The sequence below is a fragment of the Myotis lucifugus genome, unplaced genomic scaffold (assembly GCF_000147115.1).
Source record: "Myotis lucifugus unplaced genomic scaffold, Myoluc2.0 scaffold_751, whole genome shotgun sequence".
Taxonomy (NCBI): Eukaryota; Metazoa; Chordata; class Mammalia; order Chiroptera; family Vespertilionidae; genus Myotis; species Myotis lucifugus.
Window position 1 is genome coordinate 285,882 of NW_005871799.1, and position 18,171 is coordinate 304,052.

An 18,171-nucleotide genomic window follows, 5' to 3' on the forward strand; every position below is an offset into this window, starting at 1 on the left:
GGGGGAGCAAAGGAGGGGTGAGGGGCCAGGTTGCGTGGGGCTTTGTAGGCAGTGGGAAGGATTTTGGCTTTGACTTGGAGTGAAATGGAGCCGCAGGGCAGTTTTAAGCAGAGTTGGGGTTGAGTCCACATCACAGTGTGGGGCCCAGGTCACGAGAGGGTTGGGTCGAAGTCGCATAGGAGCAACCTGTTGAAATGTGGAGCCCCGTGTGGCTGGAGGGGTCCCTGTGGTGCTGGGGAGGAGCCTGTGTTGGGCTCCCAGCGAGTGGCTTGATCTCAGGCACTCCCTGGACTGACTCCGTATGGCATGGCTCCCCCTGCTGGCTGCCTGCGACACTACCTGCAGGTCCCTCGGTAGAGAGGAATCAAGGCCGGTCTGTGCTCCCCGCCCAGCCATCAGGGACACCCTTCCCTATGGAGGGAGTGGACTACACGGGAACAGAGAATCATGCTCATCCCCAGGCCCTGGCCACGCGGAGCCTGGATGGGAAGGTTCACTGTCCCCTCCCCTTTTCCCAGAGGCTGGGGGCCCGGCCAGGGCCCTGGTCCCGCCCTCCGTGACTGTCCGAGAAGGCTACCTGCTGAAGCGCAAGGAGGAGCCCGGCAGCCTGGCCACACGCTTTGCCTTCAAGAAGCGCTACTTCTGGCTCAGCGGCGAGACCCTCTCCTACTCCAAGAGTCCCGACTGGCAGGTGGGCCTGCCGTCCACCACGGAGGCGCTGCCAGCGGTGGCCCCTCACAGAGCGAGCGGCCTTTGCACCCGAGGACTTGCCCAAGGCCCCATAGCAACTTGGCAAATTCAAATTCTCAGGCCAGGCTCTGCTCACACCCTTGGGCCCAGGTGTGAGGGCCCAGGCAGGGACAGGCCTACGCCTACACACTCCCCAGCAAACGCGCTTCAGAAGGTGCACCCCCCCCCCACGCGTACCCTCCCCGATGTGGACAGGCGACAATGACGATGCTTAAGCACCCTCCGCTGTTCCCAGCCAGGTCTCTGCCCACTACCGTGGACACTCACGTCAAATGCTCACGGAGAGGCCCATGCCCGGCTGCTGGGCACACACATCAGGCATTCGTTCACTCCCATTCATTCGTTAAATGTTCATTGAGCTCCTACTCCGCACGGGGCGGTGTGCTAGGTGTGGACGGGGCATACAGCAGCAAACAAGACAGAATCCCCGTTCCCATGGGGCTGCCATTCCCGTCCAGCACAAACAGACACGCACACACACTGGGTCCACCCACGTCTGTGTACACAACATGAACAACAGCGAACAGCGGAGAGGGTGCCGACTTGGTGTGTCTGCTTGGTCAGCAGAGCGTAGATTCTAGAGTTCACCTCCCTGGCTTCCAATTCTGGCTCCACCCGGTGAATGACCTCTTGGGCCTCAGTTTCCGCATCTGCACAATGGGGAGAATAATGGGCCCAGCCGCAGGGGTGTGTTGGGATGAGGGAACAAGTTGGTAAATGTGAAGTGCTGAGAACCACAGCCCGAGTGCCATGTCAGGGGGGAGGAGGAGGAGGATGGCAGTGATGGTGGAAACTGATGCCCAGAGAAGTCACTTAGAGTGTAGGCCCTACACTGTCGGGCATCATGGAACGGCTGAGTGGGGATGCGCACAGATCACAGACACACGAGGTTGAATGTCCCCACCTCCGGGGACACCACGTGGTGCACACACCCAGAGGGAAGCTGTCCCCGCCCTGCCCACCCCCCAGCTCCCAGCCCACCCTCAGCTCCCAGCCCCCCCCCCCAGCTTCCAGCCCCTTCGCCCCCAGCTCCCAGCCCTCCCTGCAGCACAATCCTGTCTCCCAGATGCGCTCCTCCATCCCCGTGTCGCACATCCGCGCCGTGGAGCGTGTGGACGAGGGCGCCTTCCAGCTGCCGCACGTGATGCAGGTGGTGACGCAGGACGGCTCGGGGACGCTGCACACCACCTACCTCCAGTGCAAAGTGAGCCGCCGCCAGGCTGGGGGGCGCGGGGCGCCCCTTGAGTCCCACCTCACCCCTGACCCCCCACTCCCTGCAGAACGTGAACGACCTCAACCAATGGCTGTCGGCCCTGCGCAAGGCCAGCGCCCCCAACCCGGACAAGCTGGCCACCTGCCACCCCGGTGCCTTCCGCGGCGCGCGCTGGACCTGCTGCCTCCAGGCGGAGCTCTCAGGTGAGGGGGCAGGGCGGGCTCAGGCTCCGCCCTCCCCCACCCTGCCCATTCAGCCTGTCTGGGCTCGCTGAGCAACATCAGGCTCCTCAAGGGTGGAATGCGGGTGATAACAGGCCTCCTTCCTACGGTTTGGGGAGGATTAGATGTGGGGTATGAATCCCTGTAAGCACCCACTTCGCACCAGGCGTCAGGCCTCTTCTCAGGGAAGACAAGCGAATAACCAGACACTTGTAATACCGCTTCCTAAGTGCCAAGACGGGGCTTTTGGGGACTTCAGAGGACGGGCAGGAGATCAAGGAGGGCTTTCTGGAGGAGGTGCTGCTTAGATGTGACCTGAGAAGAGTAGGAGTGGAGCAGCGAAGCTGGGCTCAGGGATGGGGTAAGGAAGGATGTTGCAGGCGAGCAAAGGCCTGGACTGGAGGCAGAGAGGGCAGGAAGGTTAAAAGGCTCCGTGTGGCTGGTGCCTAGACTGTGGGAGGCTGGAGAGAGGTGAGGCCAGTGCTCTGCTGGGCGAGGGTGGAGGCAGAGGGGCTTGAAGTAGAGGCGGAAGGGGCAGGGCTTGCTGACAGCCTGCCTTGGGGGCTAATGGGGGGCGGGGGGATGAGAGGGGTTATGGATGACGCTGTGTTCCCTTAGCTGCTGGTTGCAGCCACACACACTCGGCCGTCACCCTGGGAGACTGGAGTGACCCCCTGGATCCCGATGCTGAGACGCAGATGGTGTATCGGCAGCTGCTCCTGGGGCGGGACCAGCTCAGGTGGGTGCCCCCCCCATCCCACTTCACCCCCAGGACCAGCTGGGCCAGGTGCCCACTGAGGCCTCCCCTACTCATCTAGTCATTCTTTCCGTGTGCATCAGCTGAGGGTGGGGCGGAGGGGGGGGTCAAGCTCAAGGTGAGGGTGGGGAAGCACCCTCAGGTGGACCCTCATCCCTGGATCTTAGCATCTTCTAGTACCTGGGGCTCCAGAGACCGTGGCTGTGCCCCTTCCCCTTCCTGGTCTCAGGGTCATTGTTATCCAGCGACAATGATTTCTTCCAACTCATTGCAGAGTGGGTGCTGAAGCTGGCCTGTGTGGGTTCAAATCCTGGCCTGGCCACAAGCTGGCTGTGTGGTCTTGGGCAAGTTGCTTACCTTCTCTGTACCTTAGTTTCCTCTTTTGGAAACCAGGGTTAGTAACAGTACCCACCTCATGGGGTTGTCCTGAGGATCAAATGAGGTAATACAGGTAGAGCCCTGTGTAGCTGCCGGGCCACATATAGATAGCTTTCGATAAATGGTAACTATTGTGATGCTGTGCAGCCTTAGGCAGGTTATTTACCTCTCTGTGCCTCAGTGATCATCAGTAGACGGAGGTAATAGGAAGCACCTACCTCAGATCCTTTTTTGTGGTAATTGAATAAGTTAACCCATCGAAGGGCCGAGAACAGTGTCTGGGACTCTATAGACCAGTGGTTCTCAACCTCCTGGCCCTTTAAATACAGTTCCTCATGTTGTAACCAACCATAAAATTATTTTCGTTGCTACTTCATAACTGTAATGTTGCTACTGTTATGAATCGTCATGTAAATATCTGATATGCAGGATGGTCTTAGGCGAGCCCTGTGAAAGGTCATTCGACCGCCAAAGGGGTCGCGACCCACAGGTTGAGAACCGCTGCTATAGACCCTGGCTGTGATGAGGATGCGGGTGGTGCTGGTTAGTGAGAACCTGAACGTCTCCTGCAACCAGCGGAGAATCCCTAAGGCAGGGCTCAGCCTTGTCTTTCTCCCTCTCAATTTCTAGGATGAAATTCCTGGAGGATTTCAACATGGATTCAAGTCCGGAGGCAGACATGGAGGACTCCGGGGCCATGGAAGGTAAGGGTCAAGTTAAGGCGGTCCCTTTCCTTGGCCCGCTCTGACACCTCCCACAACCTGCGAGTACATCCCCGAGACCTCCAAGCCCCTCTCCTGTATCCACCAGCAGGCCCAAGGCTGTGTGTGTGGGTTCTAGTCCCTTTAAGGATTCTCATGGCACAAGGCAAATCTGGAGCCCGAGAGAGCCACTGGGTGTGGGCTCTGGCAGCCTGCCCTGCCCTGGCTAAGCCCCTGGGGCCCCCTTGCCTCCCTCCCAGGGGCCTGTCCCGATGCCCTGGCTGGGCAGAGAGAAGCAGCGGCCCGCCTGCTGGAGGTGCTGGAGGACCTGGATCGAGCCCATGAGGAGTTCCAGCGGCAGGAGCAGAGGAAGGCGGTCTCGGGTCCCCGCGGGCCCTGAGGAAATGCCACAGGCAGCCTGGGAGAAGACTGAGGAGCCACTGGGCCCGTTTCAGTGCACCCTGGCCCAGGAGTCTCCTTGCGACTGTCCTGTACCTTCTTCGTCGATACTGAGGCTTGGAGGCTTCCGGAGACCTCCCAGTCCCACATGCTCTGAGCCCAAAGCCTGGCGCGTGGAGGCAGGGGGCCAGCCTCGCACTGAAGGAGTCTCACTCTCTGAGTTGACTGGGTCGAGGCAGACTGGAGTGGCTGGGATAAGGAACCTGACTCATTTGGCTCAGCCTGAGGTCTCTGCTTCACGGGACCGGCCTCTACCCACCCCACTGAGGCTGCTGGATACAGCTGTACCTGAATCCCTCATGCCCATGTGGCCTTGTTGCCCTAGGCAAGCACTAAACAGGCTCAGCCCTTCCTGTTTTCATGTCTGCCAATCACTGTACCCGCACTGATCCTCCTGAGCCGTGCCCTGGGCGGACGGTCCTAACCACAAGCTTCCAGAATCAGGTGCCTCAGGAAGAACAGGCTGGGAGCGCAATGTGCAAGGCCCAGGACAGACCCTGGGAGTCTGGGACACCTTCAGCCAGGCTCCTTTCCCCCCTTGAGCCTCAGTTTACCCTGTATAAAACGAGGAGGGAGTGACTTAGAAATAGCTCAGGAACCAGGGAGGAGTTTCTCAGACTGTGGCCCCAAGCCTCCCCTCCCCCGCGGGGTGTCTGCTAGAAATGCAGCTCCCTGGGCCGCACCGGGATCTACTGCATCACAACCTGAAGGACTGTGGGTGGGAGGAGTCAGGATTCTTAACAAGCTGCTCAGGTGACCTGGAGGATCATGGGATTTGAGGATCACGGGGCTGGGCGATTTTACCTATTAGAGTTTGGGGTGAGAGCCTGTTGAAGAATGAATCCCAGAGGATAAAATGTTTGGAAACACCCAACGGGCAGACCTGGTAGGGCCTCCAAGGACTCTGGTTTTGTGTGACTATAGGGTGGGACAGAACCTACCTGAATTGGGAGGTGGAGCAGGATGCGGCGCTATCCCATGTGTGGCCAGCAGGGGTCGCTTGGAGCCGCAGCACCCGCAACAGCCACCTGGGCATTCCTGGCTGTTGCAAACGCCGATCCGAAGCTTGTTGCAGATCCTGGGATTGGCCCTTCCCTCGGTAGACAGAACCTGGCCCTCCTCCTCCAGGGCAGAGACTGGGGTTCGGAGGTACCAAGGGGCTGGTCATGCGTCTCCCATACTTTCCCAGAGGCGCTGAGCTCCCAGCCAAGCCCCTCATTCCTAGTAATTGTACAGGGAGCACTGTGTGCATTGCTTGGTGCCCCTGCCCGAGCACAAACCTTAACCTCTGTCCTCTTGGGTAGGTCTGCCTCTGCCACCATCACACCCTCTGCCCCCGGACAAGAGAATTATGGGGACCCTGCCTCGCCAGCTGCCCAAGGCCAGGAGGGGCAACGGTCCTAGGGTCGTCATTTGTTGCAAGGTCCCCAGGAACAGAGCTGCCCCCCGCCCTCCTTCCTTGGCAGGAAAAGACAGGGCGAGGAGGAGAAAGACCGTTTATTTCTCCACCCACAGTGGGACTGGTAGGTTTTCAAAAGAGCGATCACTGGCGTCCCTTTAATTCTTGGCTGACTTCCACCGTGGCAGCCAATCAACAGAGGCGGAGCTGGTGAGTTGCCTGGGCAACAGGCCCCTGGTTGGTGGAGACCATCAGCCACCCCACTGCCCACTTCCAAGTGAGGGAAATGGACGCTCTGCTCTCCAGTCTGCTTTTTCAGACCCACTGGCTTAAGCCAGGCCTCCTCGCCTCGCTCCCGAAGCCAGAAGCCCCGGCCTTTGGGTCTCGACATTGGAAACGAACGACTTGGTGGAGAGGATGGGGTGGGAGGAAAGGAGAACAGCGCCTTTATCCGGGACAGACATAGGCCTGGGGATGGGAGGGGAGGAGGAGGAGGAGGAGGTCAGGGTCCCAGAGGGTGAGGAGACAGGAGCACAAATGATACCTCTAGGCCCCCTCTCTCTGGCCGGCCCCTTTGCAGAACTGCTCAGGGCAGAGATGGTGACACAGACGGGGTCAGCGGAGCTCCCCAAGGGTCCCCGTCTCCCCCAGGAGCCCCAGCAGGTCCCTACGTGCTTGTCCTGAATCCTCCTGCTGGCAGACAAGCTTGTACGAACGGAGGTGACAGACACACACGGGATCCACATGGAGTGTCACAGGGGTCTTCTGTCTCTTCCCCCCCAGACTGGGGGCAAGTAGAGGCACGTGGGTGTGCGTGCATGTGTTCAACAGGACACTGTTAGTGTGAGGGGTGGGAGGGAGGTCGCTGTGGTCTCTGGTGCTCTCCCTGCGACCCTCCCAGAGTCGGAGCTGGCCGGCCTGCCGTCTTCCCATCATTCCCAGTGGCCACCAGCCAAATGTCCAGAGCGCTTCTGGCTTCTTCCACAGGCTCCTCCCCAGCCCTGAACCTGGGCCACCAGGAGGACAGACCTGGTGGAGGGAGGCCTGTGCTGGGCCAGGGGCCAAGCAGGAGGGACGGTGGGCAGCCTGGGGCCTCAGGCTTTGGCCGTGGCCTCCGACACGCCCTGGGCGGTGAGCTCGGCCAGCACGTTGTCTAGGTAGCTCGCGTCCGGGTAGCCGTGGCCCGTGAGGTTGGATCCAAACTCGGTCTTGTGGTGGATCTCGTTCCACACCACGGTGTCCGACTCGCCCGTGGTGTTGGACGTGCCGATGGTGAAGATGAGCCTCCGCTCCCAGGCGGTGATGAGCAGTCGCAACACCTGCAGAGCCGGGCGGTGGGCGGGGTCACAGGTAGCCCCGCCCATGGCCCCCTCCAGCCCCGCCTCCCCTCCCTGCCACACTGTGGCTCCATGAGGCCCCCTGAGCCCAGCAGGAGGCCCTGTGGCGGCTGGGCTTGGCAGTTTCCTTCCCTGGACGGACTCGTTCCAAGTTATCTGCCTGTTTCTTCTGGGGTGAAGGGAGGGTCTCAAAGCGATGGCCCTCTGCAGCTTGGTTTGGACCCCATACACTATGTGACTTTGTTGGCAATATTTAAAAACCTGCAGATTTCACATGAAAATCAGCATTTCTGGCTTCTCTCGAAAAACAATAAGTAGAAGCAGACACAACACCTATAATGTGGTGGTGAAAAGCCGGGACTGCTTGGGTTCAAATACAGGCTCCACCACTGACTGGCTGTGTGGCCTTGGGCAAGTTACTTGCCCTCTCTGAGGCTGTTTCTTTATCCGTAACATGGAGCTAAGACCTTGACCTCAGCAATGCCTGGCAGGGCTAGACGCACACTAGGTGGTCCCGGGCCCTGCTGGTGTGGGGAGGAGTGTGAGAGCAGGCCCTGGCCCACAGCCCTGCAGCTGCACGACACCCACCTTCCGGCCCTTCTCGTTGTTGGGCAGATAGCAGTGGCGCGGGAAGCCTCTGGCGGTGAACTTCTTGCCTGGGTTGGGGTGCTCAGGGCCCTGCGGGAAGGAGCAGCAGAGCTGGAACCACAGACAGGAGTGGGGGGCGCCTCTGGAGGGGTCGGAGGAGTTGGCGTCAGGGGTCCGAGGGGGCTCACCTGGATGCCTGTGGGGATGTCATAGACAATGCGGATGGTCTGGGTGTCCGCGAAGCCAGGCAGCGAGTGGGGGATGAGGTGGAACTCCATCTTCCCGGGGGGCTGCGTGCCCGTCTTCTCCCCGTAGATGGCCTTGCAGGTGGGGCACTGCAGGCTGCCGTCCTGCAGCAGGGGAGGCTGGGTGAGGTCCCCGAGGCCCCGGCTCCATGGGGCTCCCTCGCCAGCCCCCCACGCACCGTCCCCCAGCCCACCTTGTTGCCGTTGGAGTACATGGCCACCAGGCACAGCAGGTGGTACATGTGGCCGCAGCGGCCCAGGCGGCCCACCAGCTCCGGCCGCACACCCTTGCGCCGCAGCACGCCCTCGTAGCCGGACGCCGTGACCAGCCGCTCCATGCAGATGGTGCAGTCCTGCGGGCACAGGGGGCAGGCTGAGGGCTGGGCAGGGCAGGGCGTCCCTTCTCGGGCACCCAACTATCACAGGGAGAGGACGCCCATCTACCAAATTCAGATATGTGGTTCCCCCCCTTTACCCCCCCAAAGAGATTAAAGGACTGTCAGCAGCAAAACCTAAAAACTATGGGTGAAAATAAGATACAAAAACTGTCAATCGCCAAAAGATTGACACCTGTGATTCTATTACACTCAGCTTTCTGTTTATCGAAGGACATTGTGAAGAGTGAAAAGGCAAACCCACAAACTGGGAGGAGGGACTGTAACAGAACCAGGAGGAATTCGTATGGGGGGAGGGGAGGGGAGGGGAGGGGAGGGGAGGGGAGAGGAGGGGGAGAGAGGGCTCTCTTCTCTGCAGGCAAGGCCGCCCTCAGCCCGGGTCCCCTCGGCCCCTGGCGCTCACCTCATCAGGTGGGTTCTTCACCTTCTGCATGTACCTTCGAACCACATCTTCAGGGTTCTTACCTGCAAGGACACAAGGGGGTGGGCTGGAGGGCGCCCCGAGTCTACCCCAGGCCGCAGCTCGGGATGGAGTCAGGGGTTGGAGAGGTGGGGTTGGCAGGGGTGAAAGGTCAGGGGTTGCTGCAGGTGGATGTACTTGGAGTTCGTGCGGAAGGGGTCGGGGGAACGGAATTGAGATCAGGAGATGGAGGTGAGGTCGTCAGTCCAGGAGCAAATTGGAGCTGACCGTCAGAGGGATTGTGGTCAGGGTTAGTGGGGTTCAGTTCAGGGGTGGGGGGACGGGGGCATACTTTTCTTGAGGTGCTTCTTCTTGGTCTTGCGGCACACCCCAGGCACACCGGGCACGGGCTTCACGTCGCTCTTGCTCACCGGCGGCGGGTGCAGGATAGGTTTGGGTGCCCGGGTCAGGCACACGGGCAGCCCGGCGGCGCAAAGCAGGATCCCGGTCATCCCTGGGGGCGTGGCCTGGGCAGTCAGGGGCGGGGCGCCACCCAGGCCCCGCCCACCCCGCACTTCCCACCCTTCTGTTATGGGGTGTACGCAGGGGGCCTCTCTCTCAGACTCCGCCTACCGGCTGGCATCCAGGGATCTTGGGGTTCTCAGGTGGATGAGCGGGGTGTGCCCTGGGCCTCCCCCCTCAACCCCACCCCAGGTTGAAGCCAAGAAGAATGCCTTCTGCGGGCCCCGCCCACCCTGATGTCATGAGAGAGGGTGTGTCCTCGGGGCCCCGCCCACGAGCTCATTAAGGGGTGGAGTCAAGAAGCCAACAGGTGGGCCCCCTTCCTCTCTTCCTCGTGGGCTGGATCTCACCTGCCAGGGCCGGGTGGACTGGGCCGGTCCCATTCAAGTTCTTCACCGGGAGCGCGGGGACCCTGAGGAGGGAAGAGAAGAGAAGAGGCTGCAGTCCCCACACCAGAGGGTCCAGGGACCCTGGGCACAGCGTGACCGCTTTGTGCCTGTCCCAGTCATCCAGAATGATCCCAGGGGACTCCATGCCTACTGCCACACCCTTCTATGACAAGGTGGGTGTGGCCAGGACCCCTACACTTGGTACCGACTCTCCCCTTCTTCAGCCGGCCTCCTCCCTGGTCAGAGCACCTGGGTTCCCACGGCTCCCTTTCACTGGCCACTGTGCCTGAAACCCACCCATCAGCGACTTGGTCATTCCCGCCTCTCTCACAGTTTGCTCTATGAGGCCTAATCCCCATCAAAGGTTTTGGGAAAGAAGGATTCAGGGGTCCAGTAAGTTAGGAAACACTTCAAAGTCTCCCTCTTGGAAAATTTACAACATATATGAGCATATGAAAGGTTCTGATAAGTCCTGCATCAGGAAATATGGTTAGCGATGGCAAACCCAGGTTTTCCAAAGACATCTGACAATGAACATTTTTTGCATCCCTGCAATGTCTACTGCCGTCAGGTCCTGAGACGTAGGCATTGTCCTCTCTTCAAATGAGGAGGCCCTAGGGAAATGCAGTCTGCTTGTCCTCCTCGCCCTCCCCCCAGAGAGCTCTGACTTTTGGAAATCACCCAGAGCTGCTCTCACATCTCAGGTCAACCACTGACCAGCTGGGTGGCCCCCAGCGCCTCCTCCTCTTCCTCCTCCTAAGCCCATAAGCCTGTTTCCTGTGTAACATGGATAGTGTGGCACCTTCCTTCTGTTCGCTGTGAAGAGTCAATGAAGTTCTACACGTCAAGGGCCGAGCACCATCCCCGGTACCTGAGAAAGACTCTAATAGCAACACCATCATTGTCCCCATCGCCACTGTCCCTGTGTCATCTTGGATGAGTAGCTTCACCTCTCTGCACCTCCGCCCCCTAAATCATGGCGTGACTTCTCTCCATTGTGGAGAGGAAACCATGAATGTGTTGCCGTGACAAGCTGGGGCAAGTCACTTAGCCTCTGTGAGCCTCAGTTTCCTTATCTGTAAAATGGGGATAATGACACCTCACCTACAGGAGCTGGGTGAGAAAGCCTGCTGTGACCTGCACAGTGTGTTGTCTGCGTCTTCCCGACCTCTGTGCTCAGCGGTGGAGGGGCGTGGTCCCTGGATGGGTGCATTTTGATAAAGAAGTGTGTTCTGAAAGCCAGGGGCAGCCCGGGGGGCCTGGGGGCTGTGCCAGGAAGGGGTGCAGGAAGGGCGGGGGCAGGGACAGCTGGGGAAGAAGCTGCTCCAGCCCCAGAGCCTGCTTGCTGAGGACGGAGCCTGGCTAATGCTGCCTTGTCACCGGGCCCTGGCAGGCACAGTTGGCATCAGGGAGCTGGCTTCAAGCAGAGTCCGCTTGGCAGACTTGGGGGCAGCTCCTGGCCCTGGTCGTGCAGAGCCTGTGGCCTGGGAAGGTTTAGGTCTCAGCTTTCTTACGATTTCTGGCGCCCCTTAAAGACCACAGAGCCCTGGGTTACCAAAGTCAGCGTTGCTCCCGGGAAGGGGGTGGTGAGTGGGGCGTGACGGCGGGGCTGTTTTTTATTTACCTCTCAGTGAGCTGGGGGACAGTCCCCGAGCAGCCCCCAGCCCCTCTCGACCGGCAGGCTCCCTGCGAGAACCCAGGCAGCAGGGTTCCCACGACACCCGAGCGTGGGAGCCACCTGGGCCCCCTTTTGATGTGGGATGTGCTGCTTCCTCCAAGTCAGTGAGAACATCCTCCTGCCCTGGACAGGAGACCGCTGCCCGCAGGCCTCCCGGAAGCGGGGCCACCCTTCACGCTCTGCCCCGCCCTTTTGGGGCCCCGCCTGGCAAAGGCTCACAGGAATCTTTAAATCCCCTTGAAATCTGCTCGGACCAGAAGCCAGGCCTGGCCACCCCAGGGGAGAAATGGGTCCGCAGCCACGCTGGTCTTCCTGCCCGTTCCCCACCCCCATCAGATCCTGTTTGTCCTCTGCCCTCAATCCCTTCTGGTTCCCACCTTGCTCAGAGTAAATGGGGCTGTACTGACCCCTGGAACTCCACTTCCCCCATGCTCACCCCCTATCCCCCCACCCCCGCGCCCCTGGTCTCCCTGCCGCTCCTCACACATGCCAGGCACATTCCCACCCCAGGGCCTTTGCACTTGCGGATCCCTCTCCCAGTATGCTCTTCCCAGATAGCCACATGTCCTGCTTCCTCACTTAACACAGGCTTCTGCCCCACTGTCTTCTTTTAATTAAAAAGAAAAAGGTTTTGTTGGTTTTAGAGAGAGAGGAAGAGAAAAGGAGAGAGAGAAACATCATTCGGCTGCCTCCTGCACTCCCTCTACTGGGGATGGAGCCCACAACCCAGGGATGTGCCCTGACCAGGAATCCAACCAGTGACTTCTCGGTTTGGGGGATGATGCTCAAGCAACTGAGCCACTGTGGCCGGTTGTCCTAATAAATGTCTTTTTATCAGAGACCTTCCCCACCACCTGACTCCAGACACACCTCTCTCTTTGCTCTTAACTTACTTGTTTTGGTCACAGCACTGATCATGACCTGATGTCATAAACTCTCGGGCATGACCAGGCCCTCCCCGCCTCTGTGACCTCCTCTCCTACTCCCCCCACCTCTCTGCTCTAGACACCCCTGCTGCTGCTACAACCTGCGGAGCACGGTTCCCTCTCAAGGCCTTCGCACTTGCTGTGCCCCCTGCCCCCCGATGCGGGAGGGCTCACTCCATCTCTGTTGCAACCCCACCTCATCAGAGAGCCCCCCTCCCCCGACCATCCAATGTCTAGCACATAGTCGATGTTCAGTGAACACTTATTTCGTGAACGAATGAAGGCAGCCCGGATTTTGGGGGGAGGGTCCCAGGGGACACCTGTGCACGTGCTCCGGGACATTGTCCCCAGGCATTTTTTTACACGTCTGAAGTGAGCCTTGAGCAGGAGTCCCAGAGAAGCCCCCCGGCAGCCGCTGGTCCTGGAGGTTCTCGGCCAGCATTCATCCTAAGTGACCACGTTCAGCGGCATCCTGTGGGAACAGCCCGAGCGGACGTCCTCGAGGAAATGCCCGGAAATGCTCCCCATCCAACTGGAGGCAGGCGTTCCGTGGCCAGGGTTTGGGGAGCCCAGACAGCTCACACCGGCCGCCTGCAGACAGGCTGAAAGGTGACTGCCTTCAGGAGGCCACTTCGGATCCCCATCAAGCGAACTCATGGCCACGCCTCCTTTCCATTCCCACGGGACTGTGTTTCTCTTCTGAGGACGCAGGCATGTTCGCTCTTGCTTTCTAGTTGTGTGGTTCCACCCCTATCTCCTCCCCCAGATGGTGAGCTTCTGGAAGCGTCTCGACCCGGCCCTGTGACCCTCGGATTGAGGATGAAACTCGCTCACATGGTTCTCAGTTAGTACTCCATGGGGAAGCTGAGCCCAATAAGGAAGTGCTCCACTAGCTCTGCGGTCTCTTCAGAGGAAGGTCTAATATCTTTAGAAACAGGGGCTCCAACGCCAAAAGCTCCCCCCTCCCCCCAAGATCGGAGCAGGGATGGCAAGTATATGACAGGTGTAGGACTACACCCGTAACAGACAACACCAATCAATCCCAGCACTCCTTTCCACGGAGCCAGAAACCTGCAGAATCCTCCTCAACACCGTGCTCCAGGGCGTCGCTGCCATGTGAGCAGAGACGGCTCAGGATGGAATCGGTTCATCATTTATTTTTGCAGATGATGGGACTGAGGCCCAGAGAGGGGAAGTGACTTCACTGGGGTCACCCAGCCGGCTCTGGGTCCTGGAGTTTGGAGTCAGTGGGCAGGGTGATCCCACCAGGCTGATCTGTGGGGCCATCTGGGAAGGTGCCAGCCTTCTGAGACCTCTGTGCCCTCCAGGTGGGCTGAAGCCTGGGCCCTGGGCCCTGTGCCCTGGGCCCTGGAGCTGGCTCAGCCCTGAGCAGGCTGCACAGTGGGTCCCTCTGTCTGCTCGGACCACCCCGCTCGGGCCACCCCGCTCAGGCCCAGGCATTAAGGCAGTTCAGGCCCCAGGACAGCAGGAAGCCACACTGACACTCCCTTAGGGCAGCTGAGTTCCACCCCTCTACCTGCATCTGGTGTCCCTGCCCCTGGACGCCCTGCCAACTGTGTCACTGTTCTCTGATGATGGTTTCCAGGCCCCCCGATTGGCTTCAGGAGCCCTCAGAGCACCTGGCACTTACCCAGGGGCCCCTTGGGAGGCCTAGGGGAGCCCAGGCCTCAGTCATTCAGGTCCAAGAGGGTGAGGAGGGGGCAGAAGTGAGAGTGCCATGCCATGGGGTTTCCATGCTCCCTGGGCCTGCTCCTGTCCCCTGTCCCCTTGCAGTGCCCAATCCACCTGCACCCGAACCCCCGCCCTCCACAGTCCTGGGGCCCACCGGGTCCCGCCCACTCCTCTGCAGAAGCCAGAAGCCAGAAGCCTGAGGACAGCCGGGCCAGCGCTGGGGAGACTGGGTGCCCCACGGACCCAAAACGTGCAAGCCGTCTGGCTGCTGCCTGGAGGCCTTGCTCATGTCCCCTTTCCTCGCTCGGGCACCTGTCTACTTGGACAAGCCCGGAGCTTCTATGGGCCTCAGTTTCCCCTCTGTCAAAAGGGCCTCTCACCCCTGCACACCCGTCCACTTCTAGGGGCGAAAGGGGCAAAAGTCCCCTAGGGAGACGTTTTGAGGGGCGGTTGCCACTTGGGGGTCAGATTCACCCAGAGGCCTGGGGATCAGGGTCACCCTCCCCCACCTTCTTGGTCTCCCTGGCTGCCCAGTGCAGGGCTATGTGGGGGGGGGCCCAGTAGGGAGGGGAGGGGAGGGGAAGGGAGGGGAGGGGAGGGGAGGGGAGGGGAGAGGAGGACTGGGCTGGTTCCCACGGCCTGGGGCGTCCTGTGCAGACGGGAGTGTGTGGTTTGGCCTCCCAGGGAGCGGGGGCAGGAAGTGCTTCAGGTCTGCGGGGTGGGGTGGGGGTGTTTGGTTTGACCTCGTGACGAGGCTGAGGCGGTGGGGAAACAGCAGTCACGCCGAGTTACAGCCCCTGCACACCCGCGAGGCCAGGAAGGGGGAGGGTGGGCCGGCGGGAGGCCAGGCGGGGACACACTGAGGGCGAGACTCCTCATGTTGCGCTTTTCAGTTCTTTTTTTTTTTTTTAAAGCATTTAGATGTAACACCTATTAAAGGACTGCAGAGACAGAATGTGGACACTTTTAAGTGAAAACGTAAAATCACTGCTAGGAGTAAAAAAAAAAAAAAAGAAGAAGGAAAACACTCAAGCATAACCACCACATCAAAGCCCACCTCCCCACCCGCCTGCCTCCTCAGCCCCACCTGCAGGCTATTCTCCATCTCCAGTGACCCTGTTACAACAAAGTCACACCAGCCTCTCCCGGGCTCACAACTCTGCGGGCTCCCAGCTCACGCACAAGTCAAAGCCAACGTCCCCGACGCAGCCCTCGGGCCCCCGAGGACTGGCCCCATTTCATGTCTGACCTCCTCTCCCACGGCTCACCCCCTGCAGCCTCATCAGCCACACGGGCCTCCTCCAACATACCAGCTGCTTCTGCCTCAGGGCCTTTGCACAGGCTGTGCCCTCTGTGCGGAACTCTCACCCCAGTTCTGAGTGTTCTACTTCTCAACCGCCTTCAATCTCTGCTCAAATGTTACCTTCTCAGGGAGGCCTTTCCTGGCCTCTTTATTTAAAATTACATCCCTCTCACCACTCCCTACATCCCTTTAATTTTTTTTTTTTTTACTCTGTAGCAGTTACGACTCTATCATATTCTAGAATTTATTTTTCTTGTTTGCTTATTGAATGTGAGCTCCAGGAGGGTGGGGGTGGTCTGCTTTGTTCATTGATGTATTTCCAGGGTCCTGAATAGCACCTGGTACACAGCAGTTGCTTGATATATATGGATTAATTAATTAAGGAACAGATGAACACAAGGTAGAAAGAAGGTAAAAAGAAGTAGCAAACTGGGGAAAAGATGACAGATAAAGGGTCAGCACCCTTAATGCAGAAGGAGTGCGTGCGGATCTCTCACGAAGCAGCAAACAGCCCAAGAGAAGGGCAAACAAAGAAACAAACGATTGAAAAAGCAGGAGCCGCTGGCGCCCAGGAAACAGGAAGAGGCTCAGTAAGAACCAGAGGGTGAAAACGCCAACGGCATCCCCCGGGCACGGAGGGGGCTAGCCTCCCGCCTGGGGGGGGAGGGGGAGATGCACCCTCTCCCGCGGCCACGGAGGGGATGTCAGTGTCAGTGACACAGACTTCAAAAGGCAGCCGCTTTGACATTTGGCCTCAAGCTGGACAATGACCGGGGGTGGTCAGCCCCCCCTCACAGGTGCAAAAGCCGAGGGCCAGAGCGGGCCTGGAGGGAGAGGAGATGCTGAAGCAGGGCCCAAACTCAGCCCCTGCTCCGGGGTCCCTGGCCCCCTGTGCCATCAGGGCTGTGGCGGGGGCTGGGGGTGTCTTTGGGACCATGGCTCAACATGTGGAGAGGGCAGGCAGGAGGGTGGGACACCCCAACACCCTGGCTGAGGGGGGGGTGGGGGAGGTTTCTGAGTCAGAGTCCTAGTTGTGTGACCTCGAGCAAGCGCCAGGCTTTGGGAGCCTCCATTTCCTCGCGTGCAAAGTGGGGCTCATATGACCAGAGAGGCGATCGCGTGTCACAGCCACGGGGAGCCTGGGACGACATGTGAGTGCTCAGTGCAGAAAAACAGGCCTGCAGCGGCCCCCTCTCCCTCCCCCCACCACGTGGGGTGGAAACTCTGAGTCCGCCCGCAGCTGTGTTCCGAAGCGCTGGACGCTGCCCTCTGGGAGGCAGGGCGGATCTCCCCACCCCTGCGGTCCCCCAGGCCCGGCCCCCGCACAGGGGCGAGTGGAAAAAACCCCGGCCCTGGAGACACTCGGCCCCCCTGGCTGTGTGGCCTGGGGCAAGGCAGTGGCCATCTCTGGGCCTCCGGGCTGTGGCCCACCCAGGGCTGAGATGAGGGTGGGATGAGGGTGGACTCAGACGCTCTGAAGAGTCCACTCCGCCTTCCGTGCTGGTCACGCTGTGTTTTAGGGGACACGGAGGCCAGGGAGGGAGCGCTGGGCACGCAGGGTCGCCCCGCTGGGAAAGGACGGGGCAGGACTGGACTCGGGGTCTGCGTGAGTCCCGCGTGGGAGAGCGGGAGGGTGGAGAGCAGGGAGCAGGGGAAGGGAGAGAGCTGAGGAGGCAAAGGCGGGAGAGAAGGAGCCACAGGCACAGACAGGCAGACAGAGAGACACGGACGGGAAGAGCCCAAGACTCAGCTGTGAGAGTCGCAGAGACTGTCGGGGTTGCATCGCGCTCCCCGGGCCTCTCTCGTTGAATTCTGACGGCCAGGCCCACCTAGACTGTGGGGACAGGGGCTTCGCAGAAGTGAGTGAGGTGAGGTCACGCGGGCGGGCCCTGAGCGACATGACTGGGGTCCTTGTAGAGAGGACATTTGGACACCATAACTCAGAGGTGAGACTGTGGGAGGGGCCGTGAGGTCTGGGGTGGAGGGGTGGGTGTTGGGGACCAGGGTGGGGTGGGAGGCTGCCGGGAGCCGGTCCATCCTTGCTGTTTCAAGGGACCTGGCGTATATGGCATACTGTTCTTAATATGTTTGCTCACCTTCTTGGCACTATGTGTTTTAACCAAGGTCACCTCTCCGAGAAAGGTTGTTTTCCCAGGTAGGGATTTTCCCCTGAAGTTAGGGAGGGAATAAAACCCCTTAACTAAGTGCCAGGGGGGTAGTTAATCACTTTAACTACAAACAATCACCCTTAAGCTACATAATCTTTACTCCCTGGAATGGAGATAAGAAACGCCCTAACCTTTGCAATAGAAATTGACAGGATTAAAATCAACTGGTATAAATACAGATGTAACAAGACAACAGAACACAAAACCTAGACACAGAACCTAGACTCAGAACCTAGACACAGAATCTAGAGAGAGACAGAACCTAGAGACAGGACTTGGCTGGAGATCCTAGACAGAACCTAGAGACAGGACTTGGCTGGAGATCCTAGACAGAACCTAGAGACAGAACCTAGAGACAGAACCTAGAGACAGAACCTAGGGACAGAACCTGGACACAGAACCTAGAGAGAGAACCTAGGGAGAGAACATGGCAAAAGATCCTGGAGAGAACATGGCTACAGAACTTGGCTGGAGAACCTAGAGACAGAACCTAGCGAGAGAACCTAGCAAGAGAACCTGTACACAGAACTTGGCTGGAGATCCTGGAGGGAGAACCTCGCTATGCTGATCAACTGAACGCTGAGCCCGTGTCATTCCTTCTTCGCCGACTCCGTCCACACCTTTGGGGACCCCTGGACCTGCTGGGGCTG

The 18,171-nt window shown here is 59.5% G+C and overlaps 2 protein-coding genes across 2 annotated transcripts in view; one reads left to right on the forward strand and one right to left on the reverse strand.

The window, feature by feature from the left end:
* RASAL1 (RAS protein activator like 1) overlaps positions 1-4,836 on the forward strand; it is a 24,483-nt gene extending 19,647 nt beyond the window's left edge. The window contains exons 15-20 of the mRNA XM_023746874.1: positions 524-691; positions 1,817-1,954; positions 2,031-2,166; positions 2,803-2,923; positions 3,950-4,023; positions 4,281-4,836. Of these exons, the coding sequence (XP_023602642.1) occupies positions 524-691; positions 1,817-1,954; positions 2,031-2,166; positions 2,803-2,923; positions 3,950-4,023; positions 4,281-4,420 (777 nt within the window). The 3' untranslated portion in view covers positions 4,421-4,836. The remainder of the gene's footprint in view (positions 1-523; positions 692-1,816; positions 1,955-2,030; positions 2,167-2,802; positions 2,924-3,949; positions 4,024-4,280) is intronic.
* A 1,122-nt stretch (positions 4,837-5,958) lies between these two features.
* The window catches only part of DTX1 (deltex E3 ubiquitin ligase 1), a 31,239-nt gene continuing 19,026 nt past the window's right edge, over positions 5,959-18,171 (reverse strand). Inside the window, exons 4-10 of the mRNA XM_014448047.2 lie at positions 9,716-9,777; positions 9,196-9,357; positions 8,847-8,908; positions 8,243-8,401; positions 7,992-8,153; positions 7,804-7,893; positions 5,959-7,197 (exon numbers count right to left, since the gene is read on the reverse strand). Of these exons, the coding sequence (XP_014303533.1) occupies positions 6,973-7,197; positions 7,804-7,893; positions 7,992-8,153; positions 8,243-8,401; positions 8,847-8,908; positions 9,196-9,357; positions 9,716-9,777 (922 nt within the window). The 3' untranslated portion in view covers positions 5,959-6,972. The remainder of the gene's footprint in view (positions 7,198-7,803; positions 7,894-7,991; positions 8,154-8,242; positions 8,402-8,846; positions 8,909-9,195; positions 9,358-9,715; positions 9,778-18,171) is intronic.